General features: G+C 32.3%; 2 protein-coding genes across 4 annotated transcripts in view; one reads left to right on the forward strand and one right to left on the reverse strand.

Annotated features, from left to right (window-relative positions):
• Nucleotides 1–19,646, reverse strand: part of LOC118189731 (astacin-like metalloprotease toxin 1) — a 54,069-nt gene extending 34,423 nt beyond the window's left edge. The window contains exon 1 of the mRNA XM_035360392.2: nucleotides 19,598–19,646. Within this exon, the coding sequence (XP_035216283.2) occupies nucleotides 19,598–19,631 (34 nt within the window). The 5' untranslated portion in view covers nucleotides 19,632–19,646. The remainder of the gene's footprint in view (nucleotides 1–19,597) is intronic.
• LOC118189735 (uncharacterized) lies at nucleotides 467–19,771 on the forward strand. Of its 3 annotated transcripts, XM_085806819.1 has the most exons (5): nucleotides 467–624; nucleotides 2,342–2,458; nucleotides 5,430–5,680; nucleotides 19,465–19,510; nucleotides 19,614–19,771. In XM_085806819.1, the coding sequence occupies exons 1-4, from the start codon at nucleotides 561–563 to the stop codon at nucleotides 19,477–19,479; spliced, it is 447 nt and encodes a 148-aa protein (XP_085662945.1). In that variant the 5' UTR covers nucleotides 467–560; the 3' UTR covers nucleotides 19,480–19,510; nucleotides 19,614–19,771. The 3 variants fall into 3 exon arrangements, with proteins under 3 accessions (XP_085662945.1, XP_035216288.1, XP_085662944.1); XM_035360397.2 differs by lacking the exon at nucleotides 19,465–19,510 and having other exon boundaries at nucleotides 5,430–5,690; XM_085806818.1 differs by lacking the exon at nucleotides 19,465–19,510 and having other exon boundaries at nucleotides 468–624.
• Nucleotides 19,772–24,647: the final 4,876 nt, after the last annotated feature.

The following is a 24,647-nucleotide window of genomic DNA, read 5'->3' on the forward strand; positions in this document are numbered from 1 at the left end:
TTTTGTATTTTTACATTTAAAAATTTGTAAATGTGTTTAATTAGTAAATTATTTTCGGACTGAAATATAAAGTTTTTACACAATTTTTTTTATTTACTGTTTATTTTCATTTTACTTATTTAAAAACATCTGCATTATAATCTCTTCACACAAATACGACAGCGCATTTGATCTAATCTTATATATACATGGAGAATCAAGTATTAAAAAATGATGTTCATAAAATTCTTCTTTGTTGATTAGTGTCACTGGTTGTTTTTAATTCTAACATTTCTGTTGATGAAATATAGTATAAATATTATTATCACATTATTATGCAAAATTTTATTAACAAAATTAAAAATTTAATTTATTGTGCAAGTAATTTTTTTTTTTTTTTTTTTTTTTTTTTTTTTTTTTTGGTACTATACAATTCTCTCATATCAGGTACCTTTTAACTTGACATCATCTCAATATTCTTATCAATAGAAACTTCGAAGATAATTCACCAGAAATAAAATTTCCAAGGTGCAGCTGAGAAATTCTAGGCTTTATTCAACTGAAAATAGCAAAACGTTTTTATGTTCAGGATGAAGATTAACGTATTATGGTTTCTTACAGGTGTGATAGCGTCGACTTATTCATGTAAGTAAATAATTAATCGATATTTTAATGAAGATTTGTTGTTTAACATGGCCGATAAAAGTTCGTTGTAAAACGAGATAAAGCCTATTACTTTTAAATCGCTTCCAAGTCGATAATTGTTTTGAATAGCTCCATAGTTATTTTAGTGGTTGTTCAATAATGCTATATATTCATTTGCTTAGGTTCTATTATTCAACAATGTTTATAGATTTATATAATGAATTCATCAATTTTGAGATATGGATTCACGATGGTTACGTCCTTGTTTAAATACAGCTATTACTGTTATTTATTTGAATGAATGCTTCAATCCGCTTTGCATCAGGGAAATAAAAAATTTCAAATTGTAATAAGCTCTGAACAGTGGCGTAGCCTGGCGGAGACTTTCTTCGATAAACAAGTCGTGATATTTTTTGCATGAAATTGAATTTTAAAATATGCGCTTGTGGAATTTGCCAGCAATACTTAGCATATGCTAATGCACTGTCATCGGCATTTCCCTTTCGTGATATTGTGGGAACATGTGCTTCTTTACTGGCGTGATGGTAAAACCAACAACAATGTTATGTATTGTACAGCGAAGCGTAAAAGCAGTTGAGCTATGTAATGCTGGACTCTTTCTATCGTTAATGCATTTAAAATATGATTTTTATTATTTTGGGAAAGACCTTGTGTATTATATGACACTGATTTAGAAATGAAGCTTAAACTCCAAATCATGTAAATTATTTCGCACCGAATTTAAAAAAAAAAAAAAAAAAAAAAAGCAAAAAATACTGAAATTAAGCTTTTAGGAATTTTGAAAGGTGTAAGCACACGCAAATTATACACATAAGAATTACTGCGGTATCATTACAGTAAAGAAATAATGGAAATGATCCCATACTTCAGACATTATGAGTTTTCATCGTCATTAGGTCACTCAGCGAAAGCTGGGGGGATCTCTATGAACCCAGACTTGGTACCATTCGAATTTTGTCTTCAAAATTATTTTAAAATTTTGGTTTATGCTTAGGATTATTGAATTTAAGCGCTAGGAAGAGAGGACAAATTCCATATTTCTCAGACACACTTTATCATCACAAAACTAGCGCTAGGAAGAGAGGACCAACTCCATATTTCTCAGACACACTTTATCATGACAAAACTTGTCTTATTGAGCCACCTGCTTGAATATGTAAGTTGATGTCAACAGCATCTGTACCCGATTGTGATTATGTTGTAAGCAAACATGATTATTTTGATTAGATTCAACAAAATTCGCTCTGGGTTGCATTATTAAATAAAATACATTATTTTTTGTTTCATTAAAACTTATTATTTCGCGATGTATGTAAATTATAATAGATTTATTACATTGATGTAGATTACCTGATTAATCATGATTAAGTTTGGGAATATATATCTTTTTGTTGTGGGGAGAAGAATAAATCAAATATTTCACCAAACAGCATAGATATATATAATAAACTTAAATTCAATATTTTCACATTCTCTGCAATGAACTTCTGTCCTTTCTTCTCTGAAATAACATTTTATGAATCTAAGATCTATTCTATTACAGTTAACACTACTCTTTACATTGTATGAATTCCTTTTTGCTATTTTCATCTAATTATATTACACTTTTTTTAAAGAAATTAATTTGAAGTACATATCACTTTGAAAATAATTCCTGAAATAGTTTTTTTTTTTTTTTTAAATCTCATTTTTGCAGATGATGATACGAAAATCTTTTCTTGCGATTTTACGGAGGATAATTGTGGCATTGTTAATCAAGTAGGCATGCGGGCCAAATGGAATCGCAAGGAATTAGACATTGGGGGAAGAAAAGGTAATTAATTACAAGTGTTTAAGAGAAAGATAAAACATTAAAGCCTGATTATCCCGCATCTGAATATACAAGTTTCTCTGTAATATTTGTATTGTTTATATTTGTTTTATTTACTCTTTATTCGTCTCTTATTTATGCTTAGTGAATGTTATCTTATCATTTTAATTAATATATTATTGTCATTTATAATTTATTTATTGTGGTATCGTGATTAATCATGATTAGAGTTTATACATTTTGAACTTACAATGTGTAGGGTATTTCGCATCATAGTAAGTCATAAAAATATAGGTACAAAATGCATTTTATGATATAACTTATTATGATGCTTATTTAGACCAAACCAATTTGAAAAGTAAGTATTAGTTTAGTAATTATTTATCATAGAGGGAAATATTAATATCTAACGGAAGCCTTAGAAAACTTTAATACTGTATATATATTTCAGAAATTTTTCATATTGATTAGCTTTATTAACAGTTTTAAGTTGTAATTTAAAATGCTGAGTATTTCTTTTCTTTTTTATTTATTTATTATTATTATTTTTTTTTTCGATGATGTACATTATGCACAAACAAAAATGGGACAGTTCTGTATCTCCCATTCTACTATTGACGAAATTTAACGTTTGTTGTTTTATTTAAATTGCGTTTTTAATGTCTGGACAGCGTATGACTTAGGACATAATTAGCTGCATATATAGCGCTGTTCTAACATAGGTATTTAACACAAAATCAGACTTTTTCTGAAATGGCATACCGAATTTTTTCTATATCTTGATTCTACGACTCAGGTAATTGCCAAAGTACCAAGTTTAGTAAAAATCGCACGAGTAGTTTTTAAAAAATTAGCTCTCAAAATTGTAGCTCCTCAATGTCAATTGAATTTGTTATATATTTATTAATATCTCCTTTTTTATTATAGTTACTTGATTCCATCTTTCCCAGTTCGAAATTTAGGTTCAATCCAATTAAAGTTTGCAGATATTTTCTGATTCATTTTTAAAATTTGTATTTTTTCAGTAATTTTTAAATTTTTTGTAAAATAACTTTGAATTAGGTAACCCATAAAATTTTTACCTTCACCTTAAAGTGGGTGTATTTCTAGGCATACCTTCAAATAATTACAGTTTTTTATTCAAAATATCTGAAGATGCATCTGAATTTATATATCGGAGCATTTTAAAATTTGGCATATTTTTATGAGCGATAATAACGCGAAATGTGGTTTACACACTATCTTAAAATTACTTGAAAGAATAAACGATGCGCCATTTTTCCCCGTTCATGCGCAATGAAAGGGAAAGGTAAATAGGTTACTTTAAATTAAGAATTTTGCCAAGTGCTTTGCTTTTTACAAGTTAAATTCTTTGATCAAACTGAAAAAAAGTTCGCCGAGAAAATTTTGAAATTTCTCTAACTTTCTCTTCAAACATTACAAAATATATTACGTATTTAGAAATAATTTGTGTCGTAGAATTGAAATATGGGAAAAAACCGGTATGTCATTTCAGAAGTCCAAAGTCAAAATACCTATGTTAGAACAAAGCTATATAAAAATATAATATATATCCTAAGTCGCGCTTTCGAGACACGAAAAACGCAAATTAAATTTCATCATTCGGCCCAGTCTAGAACATGAGATATAGAATTGCCCCCCCCCTTTTTTTCTGTGTGTGCAGAGTGTATATGTTCGGACTTTCTCCAACTTAACGATGACTATTTTATATTCAACTCAGTTCAAACTAGAAAATATTTCCTTATTATCATTCTCAACTCAGTTTTTGTTTCCCATTGCATCGTACAGGACGAGTTTATACGCAACGAAATATCTGATTATTATAGGTAACAAAATAATGACAGTTATATATACGTTACTCCTGCTTAAAAAGAAAAAAACATTGAAGTTTTCTTAACTGAATAAGAAATTAGTTGGCCATAAAATGAGCATATTTAAAATACCAAAGAGTAAAATGAGATTCAGGGTAACAGTTGATGAAATTTACGTATTTAATTAGCACTGAGTTCAATAAAATTTTCATTTAAATTTTTTCTAATTTTTTAGTTAGCACGTAATAGTGTAATTTTTAAAAAGTAACGTAGGTTAGAAAATGCCTTTATTTAGCATTTTTTTTAGGTACAGCGAAATTAGTAAGGACTTCTAATATGAAAATGTTCTCCAAACTGGACATTTTTAACTTAAAAAAAAAGATAAAATTAAACAAAGCTATTTTATAAATTCATAGCTAATAATATTCATGGCAAAATAATATTCATGGGTAACATTTTTAGAAGACGGTAGGAGTCTGCCTTCTATTGGTACATCTCGGAAATATGTAAATTGAAGTTAAAATTTGTATTAAAATAATAAAAATAAATTGAAGCTAAAATAGTTCTCCAATACGTTTTCGAATTTAATGATGTCTTAAAATTATAGTTCGCGCAGAAAAGTATTGCATAGCTAAGAGTATGGATTTTGTTTTCGTTTATTTATAAAAGCAGCTTTAAAAATTTAGATTGCGTTAGAAATGATGACGTATTTCCAAAAGGGACTCGGATGGGAATTTTTTTGTTTTGTTTTGATTCGCTACAATTATTTGTAAAAGTACGCATTGTTTCAACAAATATGCAGAAACAGGAAATTGCAAAATAAAAATGAAACTGCATTTTAACAAATTTTAATTTTTAAATTCAAAAGATAAAAAATTTATATTATTTTAAAATTTAGTCTGAGAAGTACTTGACACTTTTTTAATTCTTTTCTTGCTGTTATTAACACATAATTTTTTTTTCTTTCAAACACCCGCTCTTTGCTGCAAATTTCTGCTACAAAAAAAAACTTTCATTTATCAGTTCTTTAATCCCTACATTTTAAAAGTTTCTGCGATGACAAATGTGTTCGAGGGAAAGAGTTATACATTACTTTTCTTCGAAAAAAAATCTTCAAAAATGTCTTATTTTCTGATTTTCAGGAATTGTAATGGCAATAGATACCACTGGTAAGAAGGGTCAAATTGGGAGAATGATCAGCCCATATTTTGAGCTACACCGCCAGGCATCAGGATGTTTATCTTTGGATCTGTTTATTTCTGGAGAAGGCCCAATAACATTCCGCGTGGAAGAACAGACGGATTCGGGATTTCAGAAAATATTAACTGTTCGGAATCAAGTGCCCCATTGGAGGACTTATGATCTGGATGTTAATATTCCAGAATATGTACGGGTAAGTAAAGGTAATTACAGTGATATTTATCTGTAGCTGTAAATTACATGCACCAGAAAGTTTAGAATATTTTCTAGGTTGTTTTTCGATAATTGATACAAAACATTTTCGGTCCTTCAGTCGAGAAATTCTCTAAAGATTCTCTATATTCTCGATTACTTTTGCATAATATCTCAGGTCTCTTTTTTAAAGTTACTTTGTAAGAAAAGGTGAAGTCAATATTTTACCACAGAATATGATCTCAGCTTTACAATCTACCGCCCTGGTCGGTACATCAGTTAGTGACGCTGGCTGTCGTATGGATTCGGGTTCGAATCATGGAAAGACTTGAATGATTTTAAGTACATAAAGTCTTTGCTACATGGGAGCATTTCAAATGTACGGGAAACCGAAAATCCTCTCGAATAATTTGATGGTAGGGAAAGGGGAAGAGACCGTGAAATCTGAAATCAGTCCCCTAGCCGATTGTCGATCAAAACTGGGACAGACATGGGCACTATCGTACTTGAGCAAATCGTATTGTCACCTATAAAGTACATAAGGCCCATGCTAACTATAGACGCAGGCTTGCTGTCCTTGACAAGTGAGATAGGTCAAGATAGCGAGACATGTGAAAGAAGTCAGACAAGTGAGATAAGTCACAGCAACTTGCTATTCTAAAGGGCCGCTCCCACTGGGTGTATCTCATCTTAACGGAATCAGTTAATATAGACTAGCTCCGCTATGCCTGCAGTTCAGATTTTTCAATTTGCTGCCGTTTGGGGAAAAACTGTTTTTGCAGATGGGTCGGCTACAGCAGTCGTCTCCGTTAGCTCAGGTAAATCTCAGTGGGAACGGCCCTTAAGAGTCAAGGAATCATTGGAGATTTTTACCTTGATACCCCAAGAACTTTTAAATAGACAAATCAGCTATTCTGGATAACAAATATATTAATATAGTGTTACAGTTCTGAAAAAAAAAATATATATGCACTGCAAACAAAAATATTCATGTCCAAGTATGATATTCAGGATCATCTCTTATGTCACTGTATCGGTGATGTACTTCAATCCATATATCGGCGCGAAAAGACAAACTAGGCCAAAAAAAAAAAAAAGGTCAAAAGTATCTGGCAAATAATTATTTCTCCTATACATAGTGTAAAGAATATCACCCGTCTATCATGCTGTTAGATTTGCCTGTAAAAAAGAAGGCGGGCTTTATGCACCTCATTTCTTAATTACCCTCAACGCTTATGTAAAAGTGACTTCAAGAGAGTAAGTAAAAATTATAATTAACACGTTGACTGCGATGCTAGTTTGTAAGAAAATCTCCATCCGTCTACGAAAGCTGCTACGCCATGCCCAGTTGCTTCTGGTAGTAAGAGTTTAGAAAAGCTAGAATGAAACATTTCTAGAATTTCATTCAGTTGAAATCTTTCTTCAAGAACGAAGTATCTAAGAAAGCGTGTAAGATTCGAAAATTATTTTTTCTTTTCCAAATATTTTCTCTGCCGTGGGGAATGGTTAACACAGTTTTTTTTTTTTTTTTTTTTTTTTTTTTTTTTTGTGGTGTGTGTGTGTGTGTATGTGCTAAAATTGTTGCCCTAGTGTTTTGCAGTGTGTAAAGGAAAAATGGAAGAGTTATTTTTAAATGAATGACATAGCGGTGAAGAAGAAACCTGTTACGAATAATAAAAATTCGAATAGTAGCTATGAGGAACAGCCGAGATTTTTGAGAAAATTAATTATTAATAGAATTATATCCTCACATTCGGATTCGGATACTGCTAAATGCTGGGATAATACATATGTGGCGTAGATGCTACTAGTCACATTTTATAAGAATTGGTTGTTTAGAAAGAAAGAAAAGTTGATGGCAAACACAACACAATTCAGTTTAGTGAATGGGATGAATTTAGCTGTCAGCAAAAATCCTTTTCGTTTCTTTCTTTCAGTATTCAACAATCAGCTTTTCATATACCTACGTACTTTACCTCGCAAGTACAAAAGCAGGCGTAACCCGAATACGGATGACGCGTCCTAATCAGAATTTTTGCCGTCATCTTAATACAGGAGGAGGCGGCATTCGACGTGTTAAATAGTGCCTACGATACCATTCATGTTCTGAGACGCCAGGAGGAGGTGGAGCCAGAGGGGTCAATAGCAGTATTGCTGCAGCAATTTAGTGCCTACAATACCATTCATGTTCTGAGACGCCAGGAGAAGATGGAGCCAAAAGGGTCAATAGCAGTATTGCTGCAGCAATTTAGTGCCACTTACAAAAACTTCTAACTATATGTGATTAGCTCGCCAGTCGCCTATGCTCCTGCCTATGTAAAGCAATTTGTATTGTAAATAAAATTATGCTATTTGTGCTTTATTTATTTAAAAATTGGAAAGGCTTCTAAGATACATTACTGTCGATAACCGAAAATGGGCTTATAGATTTTCCTTCTTTAAAATTTCCTCACTTTTACGGTTGGATTGGAGGACGACCCGGTCCCTCTAGTCAATGAAGACCATATGACTCTTACGGTATCAGTATGTCCAGAACAATAGATCCAGCTGGCAGTTCCTGAAGCTGTGTAGAGACATTAGGTTATTTCGAAGCAGGAAAGATGAAAAGTGAGCAATGCCTTCGCCGGGACTCGAACCACGAGCCTCTAGAATACGCGCCGAGCGTGCTGACCACTACACTACGAAGGCATGCTAAGAAGGCGGGAGAAATACCTTATATAGTCCCCCTTTTAAAGGGCGGACTGGAGATTAGGGGACCCGGTCGCCAAATCCTGGGGGTGGAGAATCATCATCCACCACCCTTTTAGTACGGGAGCCATTGTAGAGACATTCGGTATTTTTTTTATTAAGTTTTTTCTTTTCTTTTCTTTCTTTTTTTTTAAAGCAGGAGAGATGATAAATGAGCAACGTGCTCGCCGGGAATCGAGCTACAGACCTCTCGAATACGCGTCGGGCATGCTCACCATTACACTACGAAGGCATGCTAATAAGGCGAAAAAAATACCTCACAACTGACATTAAGATATCTGAAAGCTAATAGGGTAGGGAACCTGTCTCATTGTACTAATACATGGGAGATTAAATATCAACAAATACCTGTGACACTGTTGCAGAAGTAAAAATAAGGTGTGCCTAGGTATTTTTTACAAACTTTTATTTAGCTCACACATGGTGTTTCACTGTGAGTGGAATTTGTCATCGATTTTTAACTTCGGATTACGGACGATTTTTAACTTCGGATTTCTGATAAGCTATCAAATTCAAATTTTCTATGCACATTGCTTGTCGATAACAATTCAAGGTAACAACACGGTTATTACTCCCAATTCCCGAAACTGAATATTCAAAGCGATTTCTTCATTCTCTAAATGACGTTCAGTTATTTTTTTATCTCATTACTTTATTATGATTTAATACTTGTATTTTAATAATGATCATAAAATTCCTGATGGACAACACGTAATTTAAACTAAAAAACAGAAAACAAAATAAAAAAAAAAGGCTTTTATAAAATAAGCTTTTATTTAAAATGGATATGATAATTAATGTACCGAAAGGAGGAAAATAGTTTATTATATAGTTTAATGGGAATAATAGATTAAATCATTATATTTAGAGAATTCATCTGCAAAATATCATGAATAATAAATATCTGTATCTTTCATTTCTAATAGTTTAATAAATCTATTATAATTTATTAAGCATATTTCTAAAACTTCGTAGATAATTTGGCCCTTTTCCTAACCATTCACCTTAGGCAAATGCATCACTTGCAAATGTAGCAATTGTCTCATCCTTGTCCCGGTTCCGCTTATCATTCTCACAAAAAGGATTGATGATTCCCATCGCTGAATCCATTGCATTGATCATCGCTCAATACGCGACTGAGAATAATAATTGCAATGAAGACAAAAAGAACGAAACCACTTTAAATAAACGGGCCCATGATAAGTATAAAAAGATAATACCTCCCACATTTGACAATGGAATTAAATTAATATTAGATTTCGTTATTGCTTTTATTATTCGCGGTATAAAATTGTAGATGAATTTTGTAAATATAATTATTTAATCTGTTAATCTGTTATTCCCATTAAACTATACGATAAATTATTTTTCTTCTTTCAGGGCTTACTGCATGAGAACCATTTTTATAAATCATATTTTATTTTCTGTTTTTCAGTCTTAGTTACATGCCATCAATGATGAAATTTACAGTCATTGTTAAAACTTAAGCAATAAATTATAAGAAAATTGTAAAGAAAAATATCTGAATGCCATTCAGGAAATAAAGAAATCTTTTTGAATATTAAATTTCAGGAACTAATGTAACTAATTTTTCAGACAGGTGACAGGTGACGGAGGACGGGGACATCTGATGTCTAACAAAGTTAAGCAGGTATATGTCCCACGCCCTCCACTATCTTGAACCGGCAGCTCTCGAGTCCCAGGAGGCCTGCCTCGGGAATGTATTTGCTTCTCTGTGAAGTCTCATGAACGAGCAGGGACCTGGATGATAGTACATGAATACGTTAGCTGCATGAATATAAGCTGTTAGAACGCGTTGCTGATGCTCTTGGAAACACGTTGTCATAATTCTTAGACACTAATTCTTCAGACACTAAATGTAATAAAAAAAAGATTACATCATTTGAATTTAAAAATGAAAAAAACGAATATCGCCGATTTGCCATTAGGTGCGCCAAGATGGCAAACTACGTCATTAAATGTGCCAAGATGGCAAACTCAAAAGCAGTTTTCAACTTGAAACGCTTTTTTCTCCCGTCTACTTCAGTCTAAAACACTTTTTTTTTTTTTTTTTTTTTTTTTTTTTTTTTAAGTAGAAAATCGTTTAATTCATATTTTTTAGAATTTTTGTTTTAAAAGAAGATTAAAATTTTGTTTCATAATCTACGAAAATTTCGAAACTTTACATCTGATGAAATTAGATGTTGAAATTTAAAAATAATAAAAACGTCAAATAATTTTAAAAATGGAATAATTAAAAAAAATTCTTCCGAATTCAGAAATTAAGTTATTATTACGAAGAGTAAAATTATGATATGCCCGAAAATTCATTTAAACGTTAAATTAAAAGAAAAAATCGAAATCGAATTTGAGAAAATCGCTTCACTGCATTGCATTGCATTGTCATCGGCAAATAGTATCTATACAAAATTTCAACTTGAGAGCTTATCAGAGAAATAAGTTAAAAATCGATGACAAAATTCCATTCGCAGTGAAACTCCGAGAATGAACTAAATAAATGATAATAATAACGCACTGTCATTGAATGAAAGAAAACAAGAGCATGAAATTAAATTCTCAAATGACACCGGAAATAAAAATGAAATTCCAAGCAAACAGTATAGTTATTTTAAAATTATAATTCAGTTTGCTTCTGCATATGTGTATCAGAAAGAGTTTTCTTCACTAACTCAAATAAAAACAAAGCACCAATAACACTTTCTATATGTGTCGATCTCAGAATTGCTCATCCAAACAGAACGATAGCTGTGCAAGAATTATCAAGCTCATCCATCTCACTGATGAGAATATCCACATTTATTTAACTTTTAGGTAATAAAATAAAGATTATTCAAATTCTAATAAATATAAATTATTAAAAAGGGATATAAATTTTCTTCTATTAACTTAATTCTTAATTCCAATATAAAATTAAATTAGCTTTAATTGATTGCATTTTAAAAATACAAGTTTCTCTATAATACATTTTTCTTTATAATATACAGCATGCAGCATAATAATAATACAAGTAACTGGATATTCTTAAGTATCTAGAAGCTTGTGTTAATATTCTTCAGACAATATTAGACTGGAAACTCGTTATCGCTTAGTCTGAGACAGATCACCAGGTCTTAAGAAGGTTAAAATAACACTTTTTTATTTTACTCTTAGATGAAGAGAAGCCTAACTGACTGATGCCACAGACGAGCTTCCGCTACTTGCGGATATTTAAATTAACTTAAGATAAATTCAAATGCAGGTAAAGTAGTCTGAGACTTAGGCAAGTGCTTAAGTGGTGCTTTATCACAAAATAGATTGCTTTAGCTGATACAAGGTAGTTAACAGCGGTGACCGGAAAAAAGCCCACAGGAAAAATGCTCACAGAATAATGCTTACAGGTATAAATGCTCACAGGCAAATAATCTCACACAGAAATATGCCCACATAGAAAAGCTCACATAAATATATGCTCACATGGAAATAAGCCCACTGATAAACAAAATACGTAGGAATATCCTTACATTAAGCAATCAATAATTAATCGATTTTTGAACATCGAACACTTACTTGAATTTTCAAAGAAAAATTATTTAAATTACCAAAACATCTATGAGATATATATATATATCAAAAACTGTATTATAAGATTCAGTTGCTGTATAAGATTAACAAATGGGACGTTTTGAATTAGTAAAAAAGAGAGGAGGAAGAAAAAAAAATGAAACAGAATATACAGCGAAAGATAATTACAATTTAATTTTTAAAAAAAATAAAATAATAGTAAATATAAGTTACACATTTTATAATATAAACATTTAGAAGAATAAGCAAATAGAAATAATTATATTATTTAAATTACGTAAAATACCTTGTTATATATAAATCATAAATATATATGTCACATACTTGCTAATTATTAGCTAATATATGTAAATATCTAATTTTATCATCGATTTCATCTTACACGATTCTTACACAGTTTCTTAGATTCGCGATTACCAAATGTAAGTTTTCATATCATTTTTTTTTTTTTACTTTGTAAGGATTTTACTAACGTTTATTTTATTTTAAATCTTTACTATCACTTCTTATTTTCTACTTCCGGCCAGAATTATAAGCGTTAACGTATTTATGCAAAGTTTGTCTGGCGAACGCCAAGTATTTAAGTTGTGGCTTTTTGCCAAGCGAGAGAGAGGAAGCAGTGAGTCGAAGCAGGCCGCTTACCTTAGAAGTTTACTCAGTTGCTGGTTGCCTTCCAGGCCAGAGGTTTAATCCTCTTGATAACTTTAAACGTATTGTAGTGTTCACAGTTCTCTGTACTACATACGGCTTCCTGTTAATATAAGGCCAATCTTCCACGTTTATTATTTTAAAGTTAAATTAGAGTTTAGTTTTATTTTTATATTTTTTACGTTTATACCACGAGTAGTGGGTCTTTGTATTCCGAAGTACGGAAGTTATTGTAAATAGAGAAAAATAAAGGGTTTTGTATACCCTTCTTGTGTATCCTGTCTACTTCCCACAGTTCTTGAACATAGCTTTAGTAAGCTCTCTGTTCCGAGTCAGGTCCTTGCATGTTCCCGAAGAAAGTAAGACGGAACATTGAACCTGATAACTTCAGTACGCAATGTATTTAAAATAGCTAATAATAAATGTTGGCAGGCTAAATCCTTTTTCAGTCTGTCAAACAAAAACCACATACTCGGATGACTACAGTTAAATAATGAATTCAGCACCTTATGAAAGCTTTCGTAAAAATTTGTTGTTTGAGGAAATTTTTCGAAGGCTGCTTCATAATGATTCCTCACTTCGATTGGAAATTGTGGTCAGAACGTTTTTGGCTCCAAACTTAAATAACTACATTCAAACGTCAATTTCTGTAGATATGCATGAAAAGTATGCAAAAAACAGAAATAACCTATTGGCATTTACAGGGAAACAAAATGTCGTACAGGGGGCAGTGGTGTAAAATATTACAGTACATGCAAAACTTTACCATAGTTTTCATTCTTTTATATACCGCCCCTGAAAAGGTTAATGTGAGCATTTGTCCAATAATTTTTTCAAATGATCAAATAATTTTTCTTTAGTTTCGCTCGCTGGAGATAACAATATTTTATTCCTTACAGTGTTGCCACTGCTCGCTTTCAGCTCGTTGAGTTTGTTAATCAAGATTTAAAAAGTACGAAAAGTGAAATTCGAAATTCAAAATTCGGGCTTCCAGCTGCACACATTCGGATGGAGGACAGCATTATTCAAAATTTAATGGTTCGACTAGGTACCGTGGTTTTTTTACTAAGCGAGGACCATACATACAGAGATGAAGATTATTCATTATTTAATTTCTTTAAAGATAATGCAGGGCGATATCATTTGGTGGCAACAATTTGAAAAGTGATTCGTCGTTTGTGACAAAAAATCCCGCTTCAAGACTAAATAGTGACGACAAAAAATCCCGCTTCAAGACTAAATAGCCCGTTCGCGTTAACGCCCTTTTGGGCTAATAACTGGTTAATTAATAAAAGGTAGCTTATAAATTAAAAAATAAAAACTAGACTAAGAACAAAAGTTTTAAAAAAATGATTTATTAAATCTAAGTTTCGTTAATTTTTCATTATTTTTAATTTCACAAATATAAACAAGTGCTCATGAAAAAAAGGTCATTGATTCTAAATTGTACAAAAGTTTGATTTTATTTAATGTGATGGCTGCATAGGAGGTATTGACACATTTTTCTTTTAAATATTTGGCATAATATTGCTTAACTTAATTAACCTTGTTAAAAAATAATAAACCTATTTCTGCTCTTTCGTAGTAAATTAATGATTTGACTAAAGCCAGCTTTCACTAGGCAAAAAGAGCGAAAAATAAATAATGTTTTTAGGTATAAACTTTTATTTCAGGATACTTCTCTCGGACACATTTCAAAATCCAAACTCCTCCTTGTGTTTTGAATAAGTGAACATCATAATATCAAGATCAGATAAATTGCAGTTCAGCTGTTCTATAAACTGTTTAAATTTCCAGTGTCTTTGAAGCAAACATTAAAAGATATCAAGTGGCTTGTATGTAACAATACTTTTTTTTGAGGAAATACAATCATTTTCAATTACAGGCAATCACATTAAGTTATAAAAGCAATGGAATTCTTTTCTATTCAATGCTGATATAATAAATCAATTTTAGAGAGAAAAGCGAAGATAGTCGTCCTAACTTCAATGATGATGTCTCTTTCTCGCAGTTTGTTTTGTGTGGCAGTGATGATCATGTATCAAACAAGCAGAAGCTATGTTTTAATTACCTATATTAATTGTTTAGCAGTATGGTTGTGAGCTTCGAGGAAAAATTCTGTCACGGTATTAAAAATGTCTGTATAACGCTGCAAACGGTTACCCTTGAACAGGCAGCGTACCTCCGTGTGAAGAGGCAAATTGTTGCAACTTTCATCATTGTGGTCATACAGTTGCGCAAAAAGACAATAATTAAACGCATTATTAGCATTTATTGCCTAGTTGGATAAGTTTAAAACAGTGTGAAGCTCTTCTTAAATAATTTTCACAACTAAATATTACCTGTCCAAAAAATAATGACTGCGTGCATTTGCTTAGTTGACCAGCTATTTCCGTTTCCACAAAGAAAAAAAAATTAAATAATTTTTGCGTATTTTTAACCTTATATTTATTTTATGATTCTTCTTCTTACTGCACGGTATAACTTCGTATCAATAATTAATTATCAGTTATATTAATAGCCGTTTTTTGTAATCAGTGGGATTTTGATTATGCCGATTAATTGCCGATGCTAATTCGGCTATCGACCCTCGAAGAAAAGCCAGTTTTGTATAAGACACATGTCAGCATATCACGAACGACGAGAAATTCAATGCTGATGATAAAGTTGTGGAGATACTGGAAATCAGCAGTGAGTAGAATCGCAAAGACCACGTTCTTAACAAAGTTCCACAAGTAAACGTCATATGGAATTAAATCCAAAGGCGAGTGGCCACTGCTTTAAGACGCCTGTAACTGTGCTCTTATTCACTTTATTGGTAAATTTTGATCGAGATATTCAAGCAAATATTTTTTATACCGTATTTACGCGAATCTAATGCGCATCGTTTTTGGCCAAATGTAGTACTCAAAATTGGGGTGCGCATTAGATTCGATGGCGCATTAGATTCGAGTGCAAAGTTCGCCGATGACGTCAGCAGTTCGCCGATGACGTCAACCGAATTTAAATCGTAACAATGGATTACTGTATTTCTCGACTACATTTACCGTTACATTTATCGTTGACACATTATTGCATACTGCAGAGTACGTAGTCACGAAATGGAGGGCAAGCAGAGAAGAATGTCATATGACGCTACTTTCAAACGTAAAGTAATTCTTTATCCTGAAAGAAATGGCAATAGATAGGCTGGGAGAGAGTTCAACGTAGCTGAGAGCAATGTTCGCTTGTAGCGGCAACAGAAATTGGCACTGTTTGCAACTAAAACTAGTAGAAAGAAATTCACTAGCCCTCGCAAAGGAAGACACCCTAAAATTGAAGAAAAAGTTTTGGAATTTGTACGTGAAAGGAGGAAGAATGGACAACCTGTGATTAGCGACACTATAAGAAATAAAGCAAAAGAGGAGGCTGAAGTTCTTGGAATACCGAAACGAGAGTTTAAAGCTAACCGTCGATGGGTGGATCGGTTTATGAAGCGGATGGGCTTATTTCTAAGACGCCGTACAACAATATGCCAAAAGCTTCCTGCAGATTTTAAGGGAAAACCACTAACATTTTAGCGGTATGTCATCACACTTCGGAAGGAAAAGAATTTTTCAATGGGGCAAATTGGCAACGCTGACGAGAAGCCAATTTGGTTTGATATGCCTCGTAACTACACCATTACGAAGAAGGGGACTAAAAAAGTTATGAAAATCGTGAATAAAGATGTTTACTATTAATCACTGATTGTAGAAACTGTTAGCTAGATAGAAATGTTACCATTTATTTCATGTTCATACTTTACGATATGTACCGTATATACGGTAGTGGTAATTAACAATGATTGTTTCACATAACAATAGCCCACTAATAGGTTAATTCTATGTTCTGTTACTTTATGTATAAATCCATTGTTGTATAAAATATGGTATCTAAATTTAAATAAAATTATCATACTATTGATTGATAGTTTATATAAAAATCCATTGTTGTATAAAATAAGATTCAATAAATTCCTCATACCATTGATGCGCATTACATTTGCCGACAAACAATTTTTTTATTATTTAAAGTTTTAAAATGGGGATGCGCATTAGATTCGATGGCGCATTAGATTCGCATAAATACGGTACTTATGGCAAATTTTTACTGCGATAATTTCGCAAATGGTCTCTGTTATAGTAGAATGGGAAAACCTTTATAGTTTTCATTCAGCGTTGGCATTAGCCAGCTTTTTAATATATTTCAGGAATACCCCCAATGCTGCATATACGTCAGTTGTACAAGAAAAGGTAGGAATTGTACAAGGAAACGATACTGGGGGCTTGTGACACATGCAGGAAAATAATAATTATTATTGTTGTTATTAATATTATATTGTAACTATCAGTATAATGATAATGACCTAATGGTGGCAATGATGATGTTGATGATAATAATAATAAGAAGAAAAAGGTGAATAATTTTATCTTTGTGTCGGTGAAATGTAATTTGGCATCGAAAGTGTAATTTATTTGTTACGAATTTTTGAAATAATTTTCTTACGAATAACACTTTATTACTTACAAAATTAATCACATAATTCATGCATTATTACTATTATATTATTCACAATTATTATAATTATCATTATTTGACAGCTATCTGATGCATTACAAGTAAGTCACTCATTAGCTTCTTTAAAAAGTTTCCATTAAATTACCATTTTTTCTAGTTTCATCATTTTTACTATTTTTTAAATAATCATAACTGAAGTTTTAAGACACAATAACACGCCGAATAAATACTAATTCAGAAGTCAAACAACAAAAATCAGCGTTAATTTACAAAATTTTCACAGGACTAGTTTCGATGGTTTTACCGAATCATCATCTTCAGCTGCAAAACCGCAAATGAACATTTCCTATCTTGTTCATTTGCGGTTTTGCAGCTGAAGATGATGGTTCGGTAAAACCATCGAAACTAGTCCTGTGAAAATTTTGTAAATTAACGCTGATTTTTGTTGTTTGACTTCTGAATCATAACTGACTTTTATTAGAAGATAAGATGATAATTTTCTATGAAAGATTTCCTTGAAAGATGAAAAATGTTCTAAAGGGGAGGAAAGCAAAATATATTCTGCTGACTAGAAAGTTAATAATAAAGTCAAATGTAAAGAAAAAAAAAAAAAAAAAAAAGATTCAGATGAAATTATTGTCCACGAACGAATATACTATTTACAAACGAAAGGAACTAATTTTAAAACAGTTTTTTCCCTTTTCATTTAATAATGGAAATGAGCTAATGCAAATATTAAATGCTATATTATCAATAACATTTAAGAAGGAAATGAAAATGAAATTGGAGGACGATTAGTTTTTCTTCAATAAGCAAAGAAACTTTCGGTTTTTTCCCATTAAGATAAATATTAGAAACCATATGAATAGAAATGGCTATTTAATTGATTCACTCCACATTTTTTGCAGTAAAATTATTTAGAAGAGATAAGATATTTACGGAAAAATTTCCTTATGCTGAGAGATGAAATTGATTTATTGCAATATATGTAGATTAAATTATATAAAAAATTACTTAGCAAATGAAATTTTATACACATATATACATTTTATTGCATGTATGCATGTGTGGGCTATAGATATCGTGATATGAAGGATGTACGACCAGCAGTCATAGCTGGTTCAGCACTTCATGTATCCTTGAAAGGGAAAAAAAAAAAACTAAATTGACGTAATCTTCGCTCTTATTTTTGACCAACTACACTCGCATTTTTCATATTATTATAATGTACATGATGATTACAATTAAAATTCCTTTTTCAAAAGGATGTGAAAAAGAAACTGGTCAGAATGACCTGAAATTTGACAAGAATATACATAAAGCGATGGGATTTGTCTGGTGAAAGAAACAACAGTTCAAAATTTTATCAGTAGATGAATGACACCGTACTTGTCATAATGTGCTAAAAAACACGCGCAGTTCCCGTTATTGCGTGTCTGAGAAACTAGTTATAATTATGTCAATGAAGGATCGGGCTCTGCGTGTAAAATATTTTGCAAGAACTGTGCTTCAAATGCTCTGAAGAATTTTCGGACATTAATGGGTATAAGATGCGGTTCTAATCCAATGTGTGCAATTTTGAATTTATCAGAACCTTTAAGATGGAAATGGGCATCATCTGTCCACAAAATTTTCCATGGCCATACACTGTTGCTTCAATTTGAGGAAGAAATTGTACAGCAGATTTTGTCATATTGACAGATCAGCAAACAGTAACTTCTGAATGTGGATAATTTTGAATGGAATGTGATGCAGGAATCTTCGTAAACTTTGCTGATAGGATCGGTTGCTAAAGATCGGTCTAAAGACCACTGCAAATTTCCACGCCACTCCTCGTCTCTTCTTCCAGTGCTATGCCACATGTTCCAGTGACGTAGAGGCAATTGCTTTCCCCCTCTCTGTCAAATAAACCAGTCTCTTCGAATTTACGAATCATCTTCCGCAGATCCTTTACAGACATCAGATCATAGCCTCGTCTTATACCCGTTAATGCGCCGAGCTTCTTCAGGGCAGTTGAAGCACAGTAACGCCCGATCCTTGACGAACTTCTCTGACGCAGAATAACAGGAACTGCAAGTAGTACGTATTTTTTATTAAGTCTAATATAGGGTGCACATCTCACAACTTTTAATGATGATAAGCAAGGCGCCATCTGTTTATAAAATTTTGAACTAAATTCTTTTCTTTCTTCAGACAAATTCGCATTGCTTCCTGTGTATTGAGTTCAAATTTCAGGTTATTCTTACAAATGGTTCCTTTTTTTTACAGCCTTCTGAAAAGTAGAACTCTAATAATTGCATTTGAAGTAAGAGAGGTAAGCAATGGATTACATATTATATGTATACAATTCGATAGTTAATATTTTATTGTGCTATTTTTTACACACTTAAAAATTTCATACTTATGTTTATTTTCAGTTCGTATTTGAAGCTCATGTATATCCGGCCATGGGAAAGAACATCGTAGCTGTGACTAAAATTGTCTTCAAGCTGGGAAAATGTCCTTCCTAGATGCATAAATGGTTATAAGAAAAAGTACGAAACATGAAAGCAAACTAATAAAATAATTTAAGGCAGTTTGTGCAATTTAAAAAAAAAAAAAAAAAAGAACTCTCTGCATCTTTAAAAAAAAAAAAAAACTTTTAAATAAGCAATTTTAAAAATAATTCTTTAAAAAGCAAAATAGGTAATAGGTATTTTTTTAATCATCTCGAAACTTACGTAAAGTTTATACAATATTTACTTTGAATTTATCCAAGCTATATTACATTTGATTGATATTTTGCCTAAATGGAGTTAAAAAAAAATGACTAATATTTGATTTGTGGTTTTTTTTTCCTTCCTTTAAATGAAAATCAGTAGGGCGTTAAGCGTTTGAAGCATTTATCGTGAATTACATCATAGATGTAATATATCATGAGATAATATTCATTTCATCCATCCGAGCAAAGTCTAATACATCGATTAGCAAGAAAAATATAAAATAATAATCGAATAATGTAATATATTGATAATTCACCATCGATGGATTTTCCAGCTTCTTATGAAATATTAAGCATTTTCAATGTGCAGTTACAAAGAAAAGTAAAATTTTGTCTGCTAAAAATTCAACTAACCTAACTAAATAAATGCTCCGTTACCATAGCAGCCCTTGGGTAAATAATGCCTTATCAGTTTCCTCTATCGAAACTGTTGAAATTTTTTTCTTCTTCCTGTCCTGGAAAAAAATCAGAGACTCTCTTAAAATGAACTGTATTGGGGGGGGGGAGAAACATGCAATCTTAGTTGCAATCTGATTGCAGTCTGAGTTTCTATCTGAGTACTTGAAAACTGACATAAATTTACATCATTATCAAGGCTGGCTTTTGCTGGGAGAACCTCCCCCTCCCCCTGCCGATGACAGAAACTGAATGCAACGGGTTGAAATCTGCAGGAAATTACAACAACTGGCAGACATTAATAAAAATATTTAAAAAGTTGTTATATTTTTTAAATTATTTTTTATAAATAAAAATTGCCTATATTTTAATCAATATAAAGACATAGAGAGGTTATTCTCACACTTCTTTAACAATTTCGATTAAACAAATAGCTGATATTTAATAAAACCTAAATATTATCTGGCAATAGCTTTTTTTACCAAGGTATAAATAATACTAAGTTTCTGAACTTTACAAAGATAGAAATTTTTTCCTCTCAATAGGAAAACAGGACGGAAACTTAAAATCAAAGTACCTAAAGCACGATAAACAATATGATTTAAAACAAAAGGAAAAAATTGCTTTCATATTTTACATTACGCTCAAAGAGGTGTTTTTTCATTTAAACATTCATATACGTTTCGAGAGCATATGGTCTAAAAATATTTAAAAACAGCATATCCTTAGAATTTCCGATAGACAGTATCGCTCGCTGGAGATAAAAATATTTTATTTCGCACAGTGTGTTGTCACTGCTCGCTTTGAAATTGTTGAGTTTTTCAATCAAAATTTATAAAATTTAAAATAATTTATAAAATAAAAATATATAAAATTTATAGTAAAACAAATTCGGAATCCAAGATCCGGGCTTTCAGGTACCAATATTCGGATGGAGGACTACGTAATTCAAAATTTGATGGCCCTAAGTATCGTTGTTTTTTCACAATACGAGAAACATACGTATACATTCGTGCAAATTCTTCATTATTTAATTTCTTTAAATGTAATACAGGACGATTATATTTGGTGGCATCAATTTGAAAGGTTATATGCTGTTGAATGCAAAATGCCGTTTCCAAACAGGATGTATATTTTAAAGAATATTTCAAAGATACAAACAACAGTCGTAAAAAAAAACTCACGACTGAATAGGCAATACCGCCAACTTTTACTATATTTATCTGTACATTCGATAAATAGAAAATAAAAATTTTAATTTAAGCGGTGAAATGCGGTGCTTATCATTTTCTTCTTAGACATGTTCTTTAGTCCAGAGGAGCAAAATTCTTTACAAAAATAATTTTTCACGTAAAAAATGAAAATTTTTTGTGGCTGTAAATCAAGCGGGGCTATGCTTGAATGACTATCACAAAAAGTAATCAATTTCCGATCCTAAAAGAAAAGAGACAGATTTGAAATCTTAGATTCAAGGGTTTCACGAAAATTTCAGTAAAGGATGTACAGCTATAGCTAGTTTTTCATGCAAATGGAAAACTAAGAAGATTGAAAAGATATGTAAAAATAAATCTGCAGATTTTTTTTTAAATGCTTTCATTCCCATATTTAAAGTAGAAATCACATTTCTTTTTCATCCAATGTGAAAGATGCTCAATTCTACTGGAACAAAACCACAAGCTAGTATAAAATGTAAATCCTTAAATAAATCACATTGGTATAAAAATGTATACCTTTTTCAGATATTCCAAAAAGATTGACTGTTGTATCTAGCACCAATGCACTAATGTGCTTTCGGAATGTTAAAAAGAGCACTTTCTAGACTTCAACCAAATATATTGTAATTAACGACTGATAGACTGGGGAAAAGCGCAAAGAAAGTGAAAGAATATTCTCATTGTAAAATCAAGAAAGTTATAGTGTCTTGGAAATCCAGAATAATAGTTAAAAGAAACAGCTATTAGACTAAGTGTTTAAAAAATTAAGATTTACATTATAATTTATTGTTTAGAAGGTGAAAAAGCATTTAAAAAAGAGGCAAATTCATCATATCTGTCTAGAAGTAGTGTTTGAGTGGATAATAAAAGCATGGAATGAAATCCAACCCTACGTAATTCAAAATTCATATGCAAAATGCAGTATTTCTAATAATCTACATGTAATGTAATGTAATATACGAGTATGATGCAACCCTCCTGACCGATAATAATCGGCATCATGGTTAAGCCAGCACACCCAACACAGATTAACACAAAAATGCAGTTAAAAACATCAAACCAAAATTCCAAGTATTATTCTATTGCTATTTATAAAGTTCATCAAATCCTTTGCAAATCTAAACTCTTTCCTGCGGCAATAGAATTCTTTTATGTTACTAGATTTTTCCCTAACATTACTAGGTTTTTCCCTAATGCACAGTCTTCAACGAAATGTCATACATTGCCTTCAGCACTACAAAAACTACAAAGACTATTAGTTTGCAAATTAAATCTTTTCGGGTACGCCAGGAAGCGCCAGTGTCCAGTACTTATTTGATTGTAATCAAAATCACATATCATTCTCAGATTTTTAGAAACTTCAAAGTTCAATACATAATCTTTCCTTTTTCCCGAAATGTTCCATTTCTCTTTCTAGCAATCGTAAGATAAATCCTTGATTTTACCACTAACAATTCTTTTTGATGCCTGAATATCGAACCCATCCTCGGCATTACCCGTAGAAGCTTCTTTGACCAGCATGTCGACCCTCTCATTGCCTATAACACTAATATGGGATTTCCCACAGATCATTTTCACTTCATGCATTTTCTGAACTTTTGCAAGGAGATCTTTTATATATGAGAACAAAATATTAGTGTTATCAGCATCTGCTAGTGCTTCCAAACCTGATAATGAGTCTGTATATGTAGTAATATATGTTTTCACAGTCAGGTTTTCAACAATCCATTTAAGAGCAAATACAATAGCAGCCAATTCAGCTTGAAAAACCGAATTGCAAGGTTCAAATCTAATATCTCCATAGTCCGTTTCTGTATCAAACGCGTAAACCACATATGCTACACCAATTCCATTGTCATATAAACTGCTCAAAACAATTAAAGGATATTGTAAGTTTTATATAAAATAAAGACATAACTGAACTTTTTTTGGCCGAAAATGGAAGAAGAGAATCACAAATAGAAATTTTTCCTGATTTTCAAACTGTGGAGTATGCTAATTTTGAGTTCGACGTCAAAGACGTCGCTTCAGCGGCAGCGAATGAAATTTGACTTTCAACTGAATAAAAGACAATGAAGACAAGGATGATCGGCATTCAGTGACTGCTTTGTTTCGATGAGTACGATGTCTCAGCGAAGTCATTTAACCGATTCAGAAGCTTGGAGAGTTGTTGGTAGGTTAGAAGGGGGCCAAATTCAGGCCGAAGTAGCGCAAGCCATTGGAGTGTCACAAAGTGTGATTTCCAGGATCTGGAACCGTTTTTTGGAAACTGGAAGTGCAGGCCGAAGACCAGGGCAAGGTCGTTGACGAGAAACAGCGCCCAAAGAAGATCGTTATTTAGTGTTAACGGCTCGGAGACACCGAAATATGAGTGCTACTCTTCTCCAACAACACCTTCGCTCGGCTACTGGCACCACGGTTTCAACCCAGACTGTCCGAAACCGGATCCATTGTGTAGGTCTGTATGCTTGCCGACCGATGGTATGTCTTAGACTAACATCAAGGCATCGTCGCGACCGCAGGGAGTGGGCAACAGAGCATGCGAAATGGAGGAGAAATGAATGGAGCAATGTTCTTTTTTCTGATGAGTCCCATTTTTCTGTTCATCCTGATAATAGGCTTATTTTCATCTGGTGGGACCGTGGCAGTAGGAATAATCCTGCTTTCGTGCACGAAAGTGTCAGATTTGGCGGTGGGGGAGTGTTGGTGTATGGTGGCATCTCCATTGACGAGCGCACAGACCTCTACATCATTCGAGATGGACCTCTGACTGGTCACCGATATAGAAATGAGATCCTCAGACTTATTGTAGTCCCTTACGTTGCAGCAATCGGAGATGACTTCATTTTAATGGACGATAACTGCAGGCCACATCGTGTTAACCTGGTGAAGGATTTCCTTTTCGAGGAAGGAATCGTACGAATGGAATGGCCAGCGTGTTCTCCAGACATGAATCCAATAGAGCACGTTTAGGACGCTCTAGGAAAACGAATTGCTGGCCGCCAACCACCCCCACAAACTCTCCAAGAACTGGAAAGAACTCTTTTGGAAGAGTGGGACAGAATACCCCAACTTGTGAT

The sequence above is a fragment of the Stegodyphus dumicola genome, chromosome 12 (genome assembly GCF_044657685.1).
Source record: "Stegodyphus dumicola isolate Sdum_Otavi_A_Nest chromosome 12, ASM4465768v1".
Classification (NCBI taxonomy): domain Eukaryota; kingdom Metazoa; phylum Arthropoda; class Arachnida; order Araneae; family Eresidae; genus Stegodyphus; species Stegodyphus dumicola.

Coding starts and splice junctions, on each gene's coding strand:
- LOC118189735 (XM_085806818.1), top strand. CDS start 561: ATGTTCAGGATGAAGATTAACGTATTATGGTTTCTTACAGGTGTGATA. Junction 625..2,341: donor GATAGCGTCGACTTATTCAT/GTAAGTAAATAA, acceptor TCATTTTTGCAG/ATGATGATACGAAAATCTTT. Junction 2,459..5,429: donor AGACATTGGGGGAAGAAAAG/GTAATTAATTAC, acceptor TCTGATTTTCAG/GAATTGTAATGGCAATAGAT.